This window comes from Apostichopus japonicus, chromosome 8, assembly GCF_037975245.1.
Source record: "Apostichopus japonicus isolate 1M-3 chromosome 8, ASM3797524v1, whole genome shotgun sequence".
Classification (NCBI taxonomy): domain Eukaryota; kingdom Metazoa; phylum Echinodermata; class Holothuroidea; order Aspidochirotida; family Stichopodidae; genus Apostichopus; species Apostichopus japonicus.
Window position 1 is genome coordinate 12,374,975 of NC_092568.1, and position 12,794 is coordinate 12,387,768.

The window sequence follows — 12,794 nt, forward strand, 5'->3', positions numbered from 1 at the left end:
AGCTACACCAACAAATTTGTTTGTGGTTTTTAATTTTTTTGTTGATTGCATTTTGGGGCAGTTGATGCAAATTCTTCACCAAAGCTGTCCAGAAAATGACAAGATGTTACAGGTATTCTATTTACCATACTATTTAAGCATTCAAATTTCAGAATAAGTGTATATATTTTTTGTGCAGTACCAAAATGACATTACAGATTATTGTACCAATTTACGAATTTAATATTTAATATTGTTTGTATTCAAACTGTATTGAAATCTTGTTATTCGATACCTTATGGAGATGAGAATTTTGAAATTAGCTCCATTTTCTTTTTTCTGTTTGTCATATGTATGCAAAGATGATGTATAGTTTTTCTCTTAATTTTCTGGCAGTTGAGATGTTGTTTCCCCCTTAAAGTTTGTAATATGTACATATAATTTATAGAATATAACTGCACTATACAGTGAAAGTTTACTTTCCAATCACCTTGAACAATTGTGCAAAGAATTGCTGAGATGCAGAAACCTTTGTACAGTCGATATAGAGTTACAAATACATTTCTAAATATCAGTTGTCATATTTCATAATTTAATGTCAACACTTTTGTTTGAATTGGTTCAAGGACTCTTTAGTCATAGGTATAGGCACAGCAGTTAATGCTCTCAAACTAGTTATTTTAAACCAGTTTATTGTTGAAGCCTTCAAGGAGTATGAAGTGAAGATGTAAACTGTTGATCTGACAATAGGTTCCTGTGTATAAACCAGTGTTGTTACTCTCCCCATGATGTAACTTATATTTTCCAATAATTTTATGTGAAGCATATAAAAACCATAAGTATTTTTGCTTTATCTACAAGAAATTCAATTAGATTATCGTATGATGAGAAGTGTAGAGATTTAGTGCAGAGATATTGTGGAAAATTCAGCATGGATTTATGTATACAGCTTATTCTTTTGGGGCAATCAATATAACTTATGTATATGTGGCGGGGGTTGTCTGGGTTACGGTAGGGAGAGGCTTGCATTCGTTCTTATTTTGCACTGTATTTTTCAGCACTTTACTTAGATTAACAGTTATCTTAAAGATGTTTGGTCTTTTAAAAACTGATGAATTCATTATATAATAGAGAAACTGTTGACTTTACAAATTCTGTCTTGACTGAATTTTCTCTTGTACTTTCATTACATGGAAACCATAAAACACATGAAATGCTGTTGTTCTTTTATAGACATTCTGTTTGAATTTATTTTTGGGATTTAGAATTTAAAGGGTACATGCACCAATGATTTAATGCCGTTAATGTGTATAGTCTGAAAACAATATCTCAGTACTATGCAATGGAGAAGGGAAGAAGTGGTGTGTGTCGAGAGAGGGGGAGGGGGGGTGCTGAAGAAATTGTAGAACACTTATAAATATTCATATGTTGCTTTTGTTATGTAAAAAGCAATGTGTTTCACATTTTATATCAATTTAGCAAATAGGTAAAATAGATCAATTTGTTCAAGTCATGACTGCCTGATACATTGCATAACCCACTTCAAAGGCCACAATCACAGGTATACTACCCAAAACATCCTGGTTTGTTTCGTAAGATATTCATCATATTAACATGCACAGGCATACACAAGTCATCATTATATGACAGCATGTACTCTGTTTGGCAAGGAAGGGAAAAAACATCAAATTCCATTGTTTGTTCTTTTTCAATTTAGTCTGATTGAAATACATACAACATGAAATATCTATTTCTTTAACATCAATTTTCTTCATCAAATATTTATTTTTGTATTTCACAAAAAAAAGGAGAGCATGGTTGAATATCTTCATGAAAGTTTGATTTACAATGAATAACACAAAAGATTAATTTTAAGATTAATTTTATGATTGAACCAACATAATTATATAATCTATAAAGTGAGATATGAGTGTGTTTCTTATATCATAAACACACTGTTTATCTCTCAGACAACCTCAAGGAAGAGGTTTGATTCATGTCTAAATAAATACTGAAAACTCAAACCGCTGGTCAACCCATAAAATCAGCCAGACCCCTGAAATACAATACATTCACCTAATAATGAAGAAGATGAAAGTAGGTATGGATATAGTAGTTTTAAAGTTCTTCTAGTCAAAACAAAAGAAGGCTGCCTTCATAATTTTTTATATTTTTGGGGTACCTTCTAGTTTCTGGCTTTTTCTTCTCTCTTAATTCATTTGCCATACACACACTGACCTGCCCCAATGACATTTGCCGTAATGCTTTCTCAAAAGTGCTTCAAAAATGTCAGCAGGGTTAATTTTAAATGTGTTTACTTATTGTCTCTCCTTAACATAGCATGAAATGTGGTCAACAGGTATGTTGATCAGTTTCACTCTGTTACAGCTCTTACTAAACAGATTGCAGATAACAAGAAAGAAGCAATACCTTAAATATTTCGGTCAGGGCTTTGCACTGGACTGGCAAGGACCGAGGTAAATTATGTAACCAATACGGCTAAGGCAATTCAACCATCGCCGTGGTAATTGTTTCTTCATTTTTGTATTTCAACAAAATTATTTAAAGCGAAAAATACTCAAAAATACATGAAAGATATTAGAGCACTGATAAACATTGATCCATCGCAAATCTCATTTACGTGGAATTGAGATGTCATGAATTGTTATGAGTGAAGTACTTTGATGAAAAGATAAAATAATGACATAAATTATAAAGCATACAATGGTTAAATATGGAATGAATAGTAAATAGAGACAGGGGGGGGGGGAGAAAGTTTGGGTTTTGTTTTCTTGGTTAATTAAAAGTCATAACATGAATAATGTATAAATTTGGAAAAAAAGTAAAACAAAATGGCATAGATGAGAATGAAACTGATCATGTGAAGAGAAAATAACATCTCACACTAATTAGAAGCAGCTATTTATGTTAAATATTTAAAGTTAAATATTTTATTTTAATGCTAGCATTTGATAATAAACTCCACTAAATATGAGAGTTGTTTGTAATTAACAATTAAAAGTTGTCTTTCAGTTAATAAACAAAAGTCCAACATGAATGAAAATTCATGGATAGCTCTCTTTTATGTATTTGATGAAATATTTGATATGGTTCCCTTAGTTTGATGGATTGTAACTTTTCATCAAATTGCCTGAAATTGATGAACAAACAGCTGATTCAATCACACGTTTAATTAAATTTGTTCGTTGTACAATGTTTCTTTATGTGGTGATCATTCCAGTTAAGGCAAACTAAACCACCTCAGTTACATGAGTATGAAATAACAATATTTCTATTTGAATAATTCTAGCCTCTAACAGTTCTTATAAAACATGAACTAGAAAATTAAAAATAGTTTCTTAAGATTTTATTGTAAAGAAGAACATGTAAATGTAAACATGTAAAATATGAAAAGTATTATTTAAAAAAAAACACCAAACAAAAAAGGTAAGAAAAAAATAGCATATTCGGGTTAAGAATTCAAATGGAACAATTTTAATTAAGCACATATTATTTGCTATTTGACACAATTGAATTTCTGATAGTTTTTGAGATTTTATTATAAAGAGGAGCATGTAAATAAAGATATGAAAAGTATTATTTCAAAAGAAACAACAAAAAAGAGAGTAAGAAGAAATAAGCATATTCGGGTTAAGAATTAAAATGGAACAATATTAATCAAGTACATTTTATTTGCTTACAAATTTGCATTTCTGATCCTTTGATTTACCACAAATAAGATCACAAATAATTTCAACAACAAAAAATCCCTACTGGTTGTGAATCATCCTTTTTTACCTCCTTATTCAAGTTAAATTGATGTCCTACCAAAGGAATTCTAGAACTCATTAATACCTTTGTGCCATTTTCTGTACAACCATGCCTTTGTCTTAGTTTTTTGGCCACCTATTACAAGAGATTGGATCATTAGAGTTCCATCTTTTCACTGTTCACACAAAGTCAATGTCAGAAGTTGGAATTTGAAAGAAGTTAATGATTTAATTAATAAAAACATTTGAGAGTTTCAACTTTAAACAGCGTCACTTCCAACTGAGAAGATACTTTCTTTGATGTTTAGTTGACACACAGAGAAAAATTGCTTTTAGCAATCTTGAGGTTATGAAAGTATTTCTACTGTTTTCCTCAAAGGTACCAAACGGTCTATAACATCTTTGTATGTGTACAAGGTTTATGAAAGTCTAACTACTCTATGGGAGTAAAAAACGTACTGATCATTCTGAATAAAAATTGAAAACAATGCTTCAAGGTTACTACGCCATTCTCACTTTCCATTTCTAAAAATAACATAGGTTGTTTAACAGAAGTTTACATGAAAGAGCAGCACATTTTACCATACAGCTTCAAAATTTAGCTGAAAGTAGAATAACTAAATAATGCAATTTGACAGCTATAATCAGGTTTTCTTGCAAAATAATACAAAACAAATATATGACTAGAAAAAGTAAGGGATGGTATATGTGTGGGTGTGTGTGTGTATGACCTGCAATACACAAGTCTCATTCATCGACAGAATAATAATATACTGCAACAGAGAGGTAGAGAGAGTTACTCAGAGGCCTGACAGAATACGTACTGGGATGTTCTGATGGGCAGACGTCTCACCTAATACGTACTGGGATATTCTGATGGGCAGACGTCTCACCTAATAAGTACTGGGATGTTCTGATGGCTCAGGTATGCTCATGCTTGATGTGCCTTATTTTAATATCACGAAACAAATGCACCTACTCCGTAAATAGTAGAAATTCTTTAAAAAGTGTTTCTAGGAAGTTTCTTAATATCAGGTTACCTTACCACAACCAGATTTATGCATATCTGAATGCTATACAATAATTAAAACTTGTTTATCAATTTTAAACAATTTTTGTGAAAGTAAATTAAGTTTCCTCAGAGTACCATTAAAGAACCCTTCGGATCCATTTTCAATTATTAAACAGTGCAGCATCCCAATCAAAAGTACCTAAATATGATTTTATAGAAATAATCCACTAAAGAATACCAAATAATAGAATAGGTACTAAACAGAAGAATCTTATATAACTTCCCTAATTTAGTATCAGATGAGTTAAAATTTATGTCTGTGATTTCTTGGATTAAAAATTAAACATTTACTTGTGTACTAACTTTATGCACTCCCAATATGTAAAACTATTCATTCCTGCTTACAACTGTATAAATTTCTGTATAAAACAACACACAAGAGGTGGCTTTATTCTGTTGAAAAATTTGCCTTCCAAGCCAATTTCGCACATACTGCTCTGTGTCCCTACGAAAGACCTGTTGTACTGTTGGGCACGTTTTGCACTATTGTGCAAATTTGCACTGTTTTGCACTGTTGTGCACTATATTTAGGTTTTGCTTTTAGTCTAAAACAAAAGTATCTCTCGTTTTGTAAGTTTTAACAGTTTTCTTTAATAATCATCTTATTTAAGTTCTACATGACCTGCTAACTAAAATACCAACCTCCATAATACCCCACTCCAAACTTCAAGAATTCCATAAGTTGTACAACTACACAGTTCCCTTCCTTGTTGGCATTAGTTTCCATCACTGGGATTCTTTTAAGCTCTCCTAGTTAAAGAAACTGGATATTACAGAGTGAGTAGCATAGTAATAAAATAAACTGCAAACATCTGAGTTGATATAATCACAATATTTCAAATCAGAACAAAACGTTATCATCATATAAATTCTTTCTCCCTCTCTCTCTCTCTCTCTCTTTATCAAATATTTCATTGGTATGTCCAATGTTCGGAAGCTGATTTTCACTCTCTTAATTACAGATGGGCTACTCGTGCTCTCTCGAACTGATCATATTTTCAGCCTCCTTTCTTGCCTCTCGTTCTGGATAAAACTCCCCTGTGCCGTGTACGGACGGACATTTGAGTCTTCACTCGCGGTGTGAATCCTTCATCTGTTCTGATTCATTTTAGCTATGAACAGATTCTCGTATGTGAAGTCCCATTTTTGTGACGTTTTTGTTGTGTCACACGGAGCCATCGATAAAATGTTCTTGTTTACTTCGATACAGCGGTTGGTATCTGTGAGGAATATTGCACCTGTTTCCTGCAACAACAAAAAATATAAAGACAGTTATCCAACCTGTCAAATCAAGGAATGTATAATATTTAGACAGAATGACATAATCATGCATGACTAATGTGGCTCTCTGGTAAGGAACAAAATCAACGGGGGGGGGGGGGGGGGGGGGGGGGGGGGGGGGGGGGGGGGGGATTTCTTATTGTAAACCCAGTGATATTGTGCATCTTTATCGCTTATTACTAACCTTATTGCAATCCCAGTGATACTGCGCATCTTTATCCTTTAGTACTAACCTTATTGTAATCCCAGTGATACTGTGCATCTTTATCGTTTATTACTAACCTTATTGTATTCTCAGTGATACTGTGCATCTTTATCGTTTAGTACTAACCTTATTGCAATCCCAGTGATACTGTGCATCTTTATCGTTTATTACTAACCTTATTGCAATCCCAGTGATACTGTGCATCTTTATCGTTTAGTACTAACCTTATTGCAATCCCAGTGATACTGTGCATCTTTATCGTTTAGTACTAACCTTATTGTAATCCCAGTGATACTGTGCATCTTTATCGTTTATTACTAACCTTATTGCAATCCCAGTGATACTGTGCATCTTTATCGTTTATTACTAACCTTATTGCAATCTCAGTGATACTGCGCATCTTTATCGTTTATTACTAACCTTATTGTAATCTCAGTGATACTGTGCATCTTTATCGTTTAGTATTAACCTTATTGTAATCCCAGTGATACTGTGCATCTTTATCGTTTAGTACTAACCTTATTGTAATCCCAGTGATACTGTGCATCTTTATCGTTTAGTACTAACCTTATTGTAATCCCAGTGATACTGTGCATCTTTATCGTTTATTACTAACCTTATTGTAATCTCAGTGATACTGTGCATCTTTATCGTTTAGTACTAACCTTATTGTAATCCAAGTGATACTGTGCATCTTTATCGTTTAGTACTAACCTTATTGTAATCTCAGTGATACTGTGCATCTTTATCGTTTAGTACTAACCTTATTGTAATCCCAGTGATACTGTGCATCTTTATCGTTTAGTACTAACCTTATTGTAATCCCAGTGATACTGTGCATCTTTATCGTTTAGTACTAACCTTATTGTAATCCCAGTGATACTGTGCATCTTTATCGTTTATTACTAACATTATTGTAATCCCAGTGATACTGTTCCTCTTTATCGTTTAGTACTAACCTTATTGTAATCCCAGTGATACTGTGCATCTTTATCGTTTATTACTAACCTTATTGTAATCCCAGTGATACTGCGCATCTTTATCGTTTTGTACTAACCTCATTGTAATCCCAGTGATACTGCGCATCTTTATCGTTTAGTACTAACCTCATTGTAATCCCAGTGATACTGTGCATCTTTATCGTTTAGTACTAACCTTATTGTAATCCCAGTGATACTGTGCATCTTTATCGTTTAGTACTAACATTATTGTAATCCCAGTGATACTGTTCCTCTTTATCATTTAGTACTGACCTTATTGTAATCCCAGTGATACTGTGCATCTTTATCACTTAGTACTAACCTTATTGTAATCCCAGTGATACTGTTCATCTTTATCACATCTTCGTAGATGTAATTCAGAGGACTTTTCATATGCACACTGTTCATTCACTCGGAACTGTCCATCCATTGTCAACTTAAAGAGCTGATTACCGCCGGCACCGTGACAGTAACTGACCCCTAATTGACCCCCATCTCGTCTACCCATAGAATCGATGCAACGCCTTTGGTCCATGAGTCGCACCTTCAATGAAGAGAATAGATATGAAAAATGAACCAGACACTTAGAAGTTGAGGATATCCACACAGTGCAATGTATTAGGAAAGAATCCTACCAAAGCAAAAAGAATTAAGCCACCACTTAGCCTTGAAATATGTATTTCCATTTGCTTTAGACACGGATATAGCCCGATGCTATCCACTGCAATATCAAGATAGAGGGGAACCTTTAGAAATAGATTTTGTTCATAAGAATTTCTATGAAGAGGAACAGACAACCAATCACCTGTGCGACAGTTCCAGATACTGCTAGCCCTCTCTGAGTGCAGAATGCAGAGAAATCAATTAGCATGGGTGAAGCCAATTTAATCAGAAGGCTGTGTTAAAACCACTTTAGAGGTTGCCTACCACCATTTTGTAGTTTTGTTGTTTCTAATGTTAGTGTTTTTATACATATTAAACTTTTGTTTTTGCTCTTGGGCAAGGTGGAGAGGGGATAGGCAATGTAGCCTCCCCCACCCCTTCCCCCCCCCCCTCCCCCACCACCGATTCTACCACCGACATACTCCATGCCGCTCAAATGATGCAACAGCTCTATAGCAGTAAATTTGAAGAGATAAGATCTTGTCACAGAGTAAATGCTACTTTATGGCACTCCAAGGCATTAGATGCTTCAGCAGATTTGACAGTTTGTGGGACTTCCCAGAAGACTTCTCTCATGTCAATTCCCGTCATAACGTATGACAAGAAGAAGAAGAAAAGAACGGTCTCAAAGGAAGAAGAGATGGTAGTCATGAAAAGTATTACTGACTTCGACACAAAATAAGTCAGATTTATGAAATCACAATTTCATTTTAAGCATAGAGACACTTAACCAGGTTAAGCTACATGTACATAGGGCTTCAGATACAGTTGAGAAAGGTCACCAAACACTCATTGGCCTCCAGTGTCAAAGGTGATCTGTTTGCCCTCCTCAGAATGTTGAAACTGCTGAAAAACTGCTAAAAAAACTGCTAAAAAGTTTTGATATTAAGCCCCATCATGGAGGTTGTGCCCCCTTCAGGTTAAAGCTAGATACTGAGAAGTGTGCAATTAGAACAATCACATACCTCAGTGAAGTCAAAAGAATCAAAGGTGCTACCAAAAATGGGGGGGGGGGTATGATGCAAAACTGGAAGGGTAGTGTAACAGTTTGTAATTAGTGATGACACCAACATACATGTTTGGCAAAAAATATGATTTGGGACATTTTATGACCATAAAATTATAATTGGCACAGGTTGTTCAAACTTACCTCCCCCCAAACTTTATTCTTTGCTGGAAGAGGATACTTGATGGTGATGTCTGGAGCGACTTCTTTCATAAACCAATCAAATGACTTGCAATTGTGGCTTTGCCTAAATTCAAGCTGTTTCTTGATATTTCCGGTCGGTATGAAAGTCGCCTCCGGTTTGCTTCTATAAAAGTATTCTTTGTAATCGTCCATCCAAACTTCGACCACCCTTTTTAAATTCTTTTTAAAAGAGAGAGAAAGTTACATGAAAAAATAAAATGGTCTCTTTGAAATAACCATGAAAATGCATCAGGGAAGAAATAGGCTGTAAGTGTAATACATATGGCCAAAGTAACCAGCTGGCATAGTTTTTTTTTGGCTGGTTATGAAAAAACCTTTCAAATTAACACTTGATCTCATTTTGAGTGGCAAGCCTTGTTGTATTATTCAAACCTTTAGCAGAATGACGCATACATTGATCTACATTCAGACTTAATCAACTTGAAGCTATCCTTCTCACTCATCATTACATTCAGCATCGAATCCACGGATGGATCGTCAACTTTAATACATCGTTGTGGTATTTGCCCCTGAAAATGAATTTCAGGATGACTTGATACTGACAGCTTCAGAATTTGTAACTAATTGGAACACTCTTTTATGAAGCTTAGAAACAGACAATTTCAAAAGTAAAGACAAAAATGAAAAACTGTTGATATTTTTCTATTTTAGTACTAATTTGGGTCATTTTGTGCAGGCCTGTTTTTATTAGAGACTTTCAGATATGTTGCCTATCATGAACTCTAAACTGCTGCTAACTAATATCAAAATGAAATCGTTCCTAGTTAAAATACAAATGCTTACTTTTCTTCAAAATTTTTATGATGACTGTCGCTTGAAACCACATGGGTAAGAGATAATCCAAGTACACGTGTAAACATGCAACTGTATACAAATGACCCATATTTCATATTTTTCATATATTTTCAAAAATTTCATGACCCATATGGTTCATTTCGTGAACACTAATAGGCTTCCAGAGCTTTTAACTGGACAAATTTTATGTTAACCCATGTGACCAATGACTCACCAATTCAAGCACCCAGGGGAATTGAATAACAAATAACAAAATGTATCCAACAAGAATTCTCACTAAAGAATTGACAAAGTTTGAAAATGACAGTGTTGTGAAAGGGAACTAGAATTTGTTACTAGTGACCCCATGTTACTCTACTCTTGCTTGGAGTTTAATACAGTTAAAACATGTAACAACTGAGCTAACCAGACCTTAAAAGGTCAGCTATTAAGGCCAATTGATTTTAATATTCATGTCCAATCACACAAAAGCTAATTCTGTTGGCACGCATGGTTTCATCCATGCTCGATATACTGTAAACGACAGCCGAATGATCGCGACGGCTCAAATTATTAATAGGCTAGGGGAGTTTGTCTCCGAAGCGGTGAGACTTTGAATCCATTTACCAATCTCTTTACTGTGTGATTTCACACTACTGTACTTCTGTTCTTTACATGTAAACTATATCAATGAGTCAAATGATCAAACCAATATGTAGCTGTTAAAACAGTGACCAAAACATTTGTACCCAAAGGCAGATCTCAAAATGCAGATGCTTGGTGGTTTTAAACTGTCTGCCATCAAATATGATCTCTTTTATTCAATTATTAATAAGTCTCAGATAACAGATGGTTTCATCAAGTGATTTAAGAAACTGGGTAGACTTGCAGCTGCATGTGCTGGAAAACAGTCAACAAGCACCAAATTTCTGAATTACAGCTCTACACAGATTATTTTTGCCTTCTTTAGCACTAATACTCGTGTCAAAGTAAGAGAGTAAAGCATTTGAGGTATAACACATTTATACGCTGGTAATTCTGTGGAACGATTGCCAGTGTAGCGTGAAACTGAGTCGATAACAATAATAATAATCAGGCAGTTATTTTCACGATTCTCATGGGACCAAGAATATGGGAGAAACCCGGAAATGGCTTATGGATTACAACTTTCATGTCGTGTGGCTTCCAATTCAACATTTTTATCTCAAATTTTGGAAACTTTTCAATTTAGATTATAATAATTTCAGATGGGAAAATGTTTCTGAGAATCTGGATCTTTTAGTAAACCTTACATGTGACATTGCAATCAAAGGTTTTTTTACATCACAATCGGTAAACGTAAAAAAAAACATCTCAGCATCTCTGTCATCTACGTTATAAAGATAGGAAAAGTGTAAGAATTTGTCGTGAAGGTTTTTACTCACACGGTCAGCAAGCCCCATCGTACTTGTGCCGTTAGGACCACCGTAGGGAACTTTACCGAGGATTCGATAGATGTGACCGACTCTTGAGCAGGGGACCCACAATAAAGAGCCACCGCACATCCAAATCTGTCGAGATAAACAAACAAACGGTTGAAAGCTTACATTGGTCTGGAAGGATGACTTTACAAAAACGGTTATTTGGGTATGCAAATTCAAAGTGGATCACTCCTTTATGAGGGCATACCAGATACCTCTCAATACCATTCGAGTCTTTGAGACTCATAGACCCTTAACAAATTTCTGAGACTCATCTATCAAAGTGGCTTATTTGATCACAAACAGAATTTAAGGTCCACAGTGTTGCCTCCAAATATGTTAGACCACATTTGAAAGAGTATTTTACTGGCCCTGTAAAAGTAGTTATCCACACTGAGATATTTTAATTGTATAATATTTTATATAATATTTTATGTATTATATTGTATGTATAATATTTTAATTGTAATAACCTTCAATGACTGAGACTGAATGTGAGGAGCAGCAGCTCTAAGACGTTACAATTGTAAACTTATAGCAATTTTGTCTTCTTTTCAATGATTTATAGAATAAAATTGATAATGATTCTACAGCACAATAAACAGTTGAAAAGGTAAAGTTGTATTTGGATCCTGATCAAACATAGCTGAACTAAACTTTAATGGGTAAACATTTCAATTTATGTTAATAATGTATTTCATGGTGTTTATATCATTTACTCAGAAAAATCAATTACCATTTCCGTGAAGTGTTTAATCAAATGAGATTTGCAAATATATACACAAAGATTTATTAAAACACACTTGATAAAACCACCTGCATAGAACGTGGGACACTCCCAGTGTTTCAATGAGCTGAATGGTGTTAAATAGTAAGAATGTGTTTGAAGCGTGTCACACAGGCAATTATCCTCCGATTTTGGTCTGTCTGATAAAGCTTGGACCAAACTCTGAGAAGCATCTTAGAGACTTCTGACTGGGTACATTTGGAAGGAAGATTGACCCTAGAGAGGGTCATTGCAAAGAAAAGTTCAAAGGTCTTGTGTATAAAGTGTTAACATATTTTGGCATTTGTGTAGCAATTTGGGTCAATTTTAGTAGCATTTTGCATCTGTAATACCAGATAAAGCATACCCAGTAATTGGTTCTTATTCCAAAAAATGAGAAACTTTGTAAGTGTCAGATTTATCCTTTACATTTGGACATGGGCTAACTCTACTACAGACTACAATCTCAATTACAAAATTATTAAAAATTGTATAAAAGACATGAAAGCAGATTCATTGCCTTTAACGAATCACAGAATAACAAAATTTCTAAATTTTGTGAATACTTTGATGCAAAGTTATGAGATTGTTGAATTGATACGGTTTTAAAAAAGTTATCAAATTCAATGCAAGA

General features: G+C 34.2%; 1 protein-coding gene across 2 annotated transcripts in view; it reads right to left on the minus strand.

Moving 5' to 3' along the window:
- Positions 1 to 1,725: 1,725 nt before the first annotated feature.
- Positions 1,726 to 12,794, minus strand: part of LOC139970427 (N-acetylgalactosaminyltransferase 7-like) — a 40,634-nt gene continuing 29,565 nt past the window's right edge. The window contains exons 7-11 of one of the 2 annotated variants that reach the window (XR_011794147.1): positions 11,359 to 11,484; positions 9,101 to 9,319; positions 7,610 to 7,831; positions 4,643 to 6,066; positions 1,726 to 4,602 (exon numbers count right to left, since the gene is read on the minus strand). Coding sequence is in view for 1 of the 2 variants with exons in the window: in XM_071976085.1 (XP_071832186.1) it covers positions 5,911 to 6,066; positions 7,610 to 7,831; positions 9,101 to 9,319; positions 11,359 to 11,484 (723 nt within the window). In the remaining variant the exon portion in view is untranslated. Of the gene's footprint in view, positions 6,067 to 7,609; positions 7,832 to 9,100; positions 9,320 to 11,358; positions 11,485 to 12,794 lie in introns of both variants that reach the window. The other variant, XM_071976085.1, reaches the window with a different exon arrangement.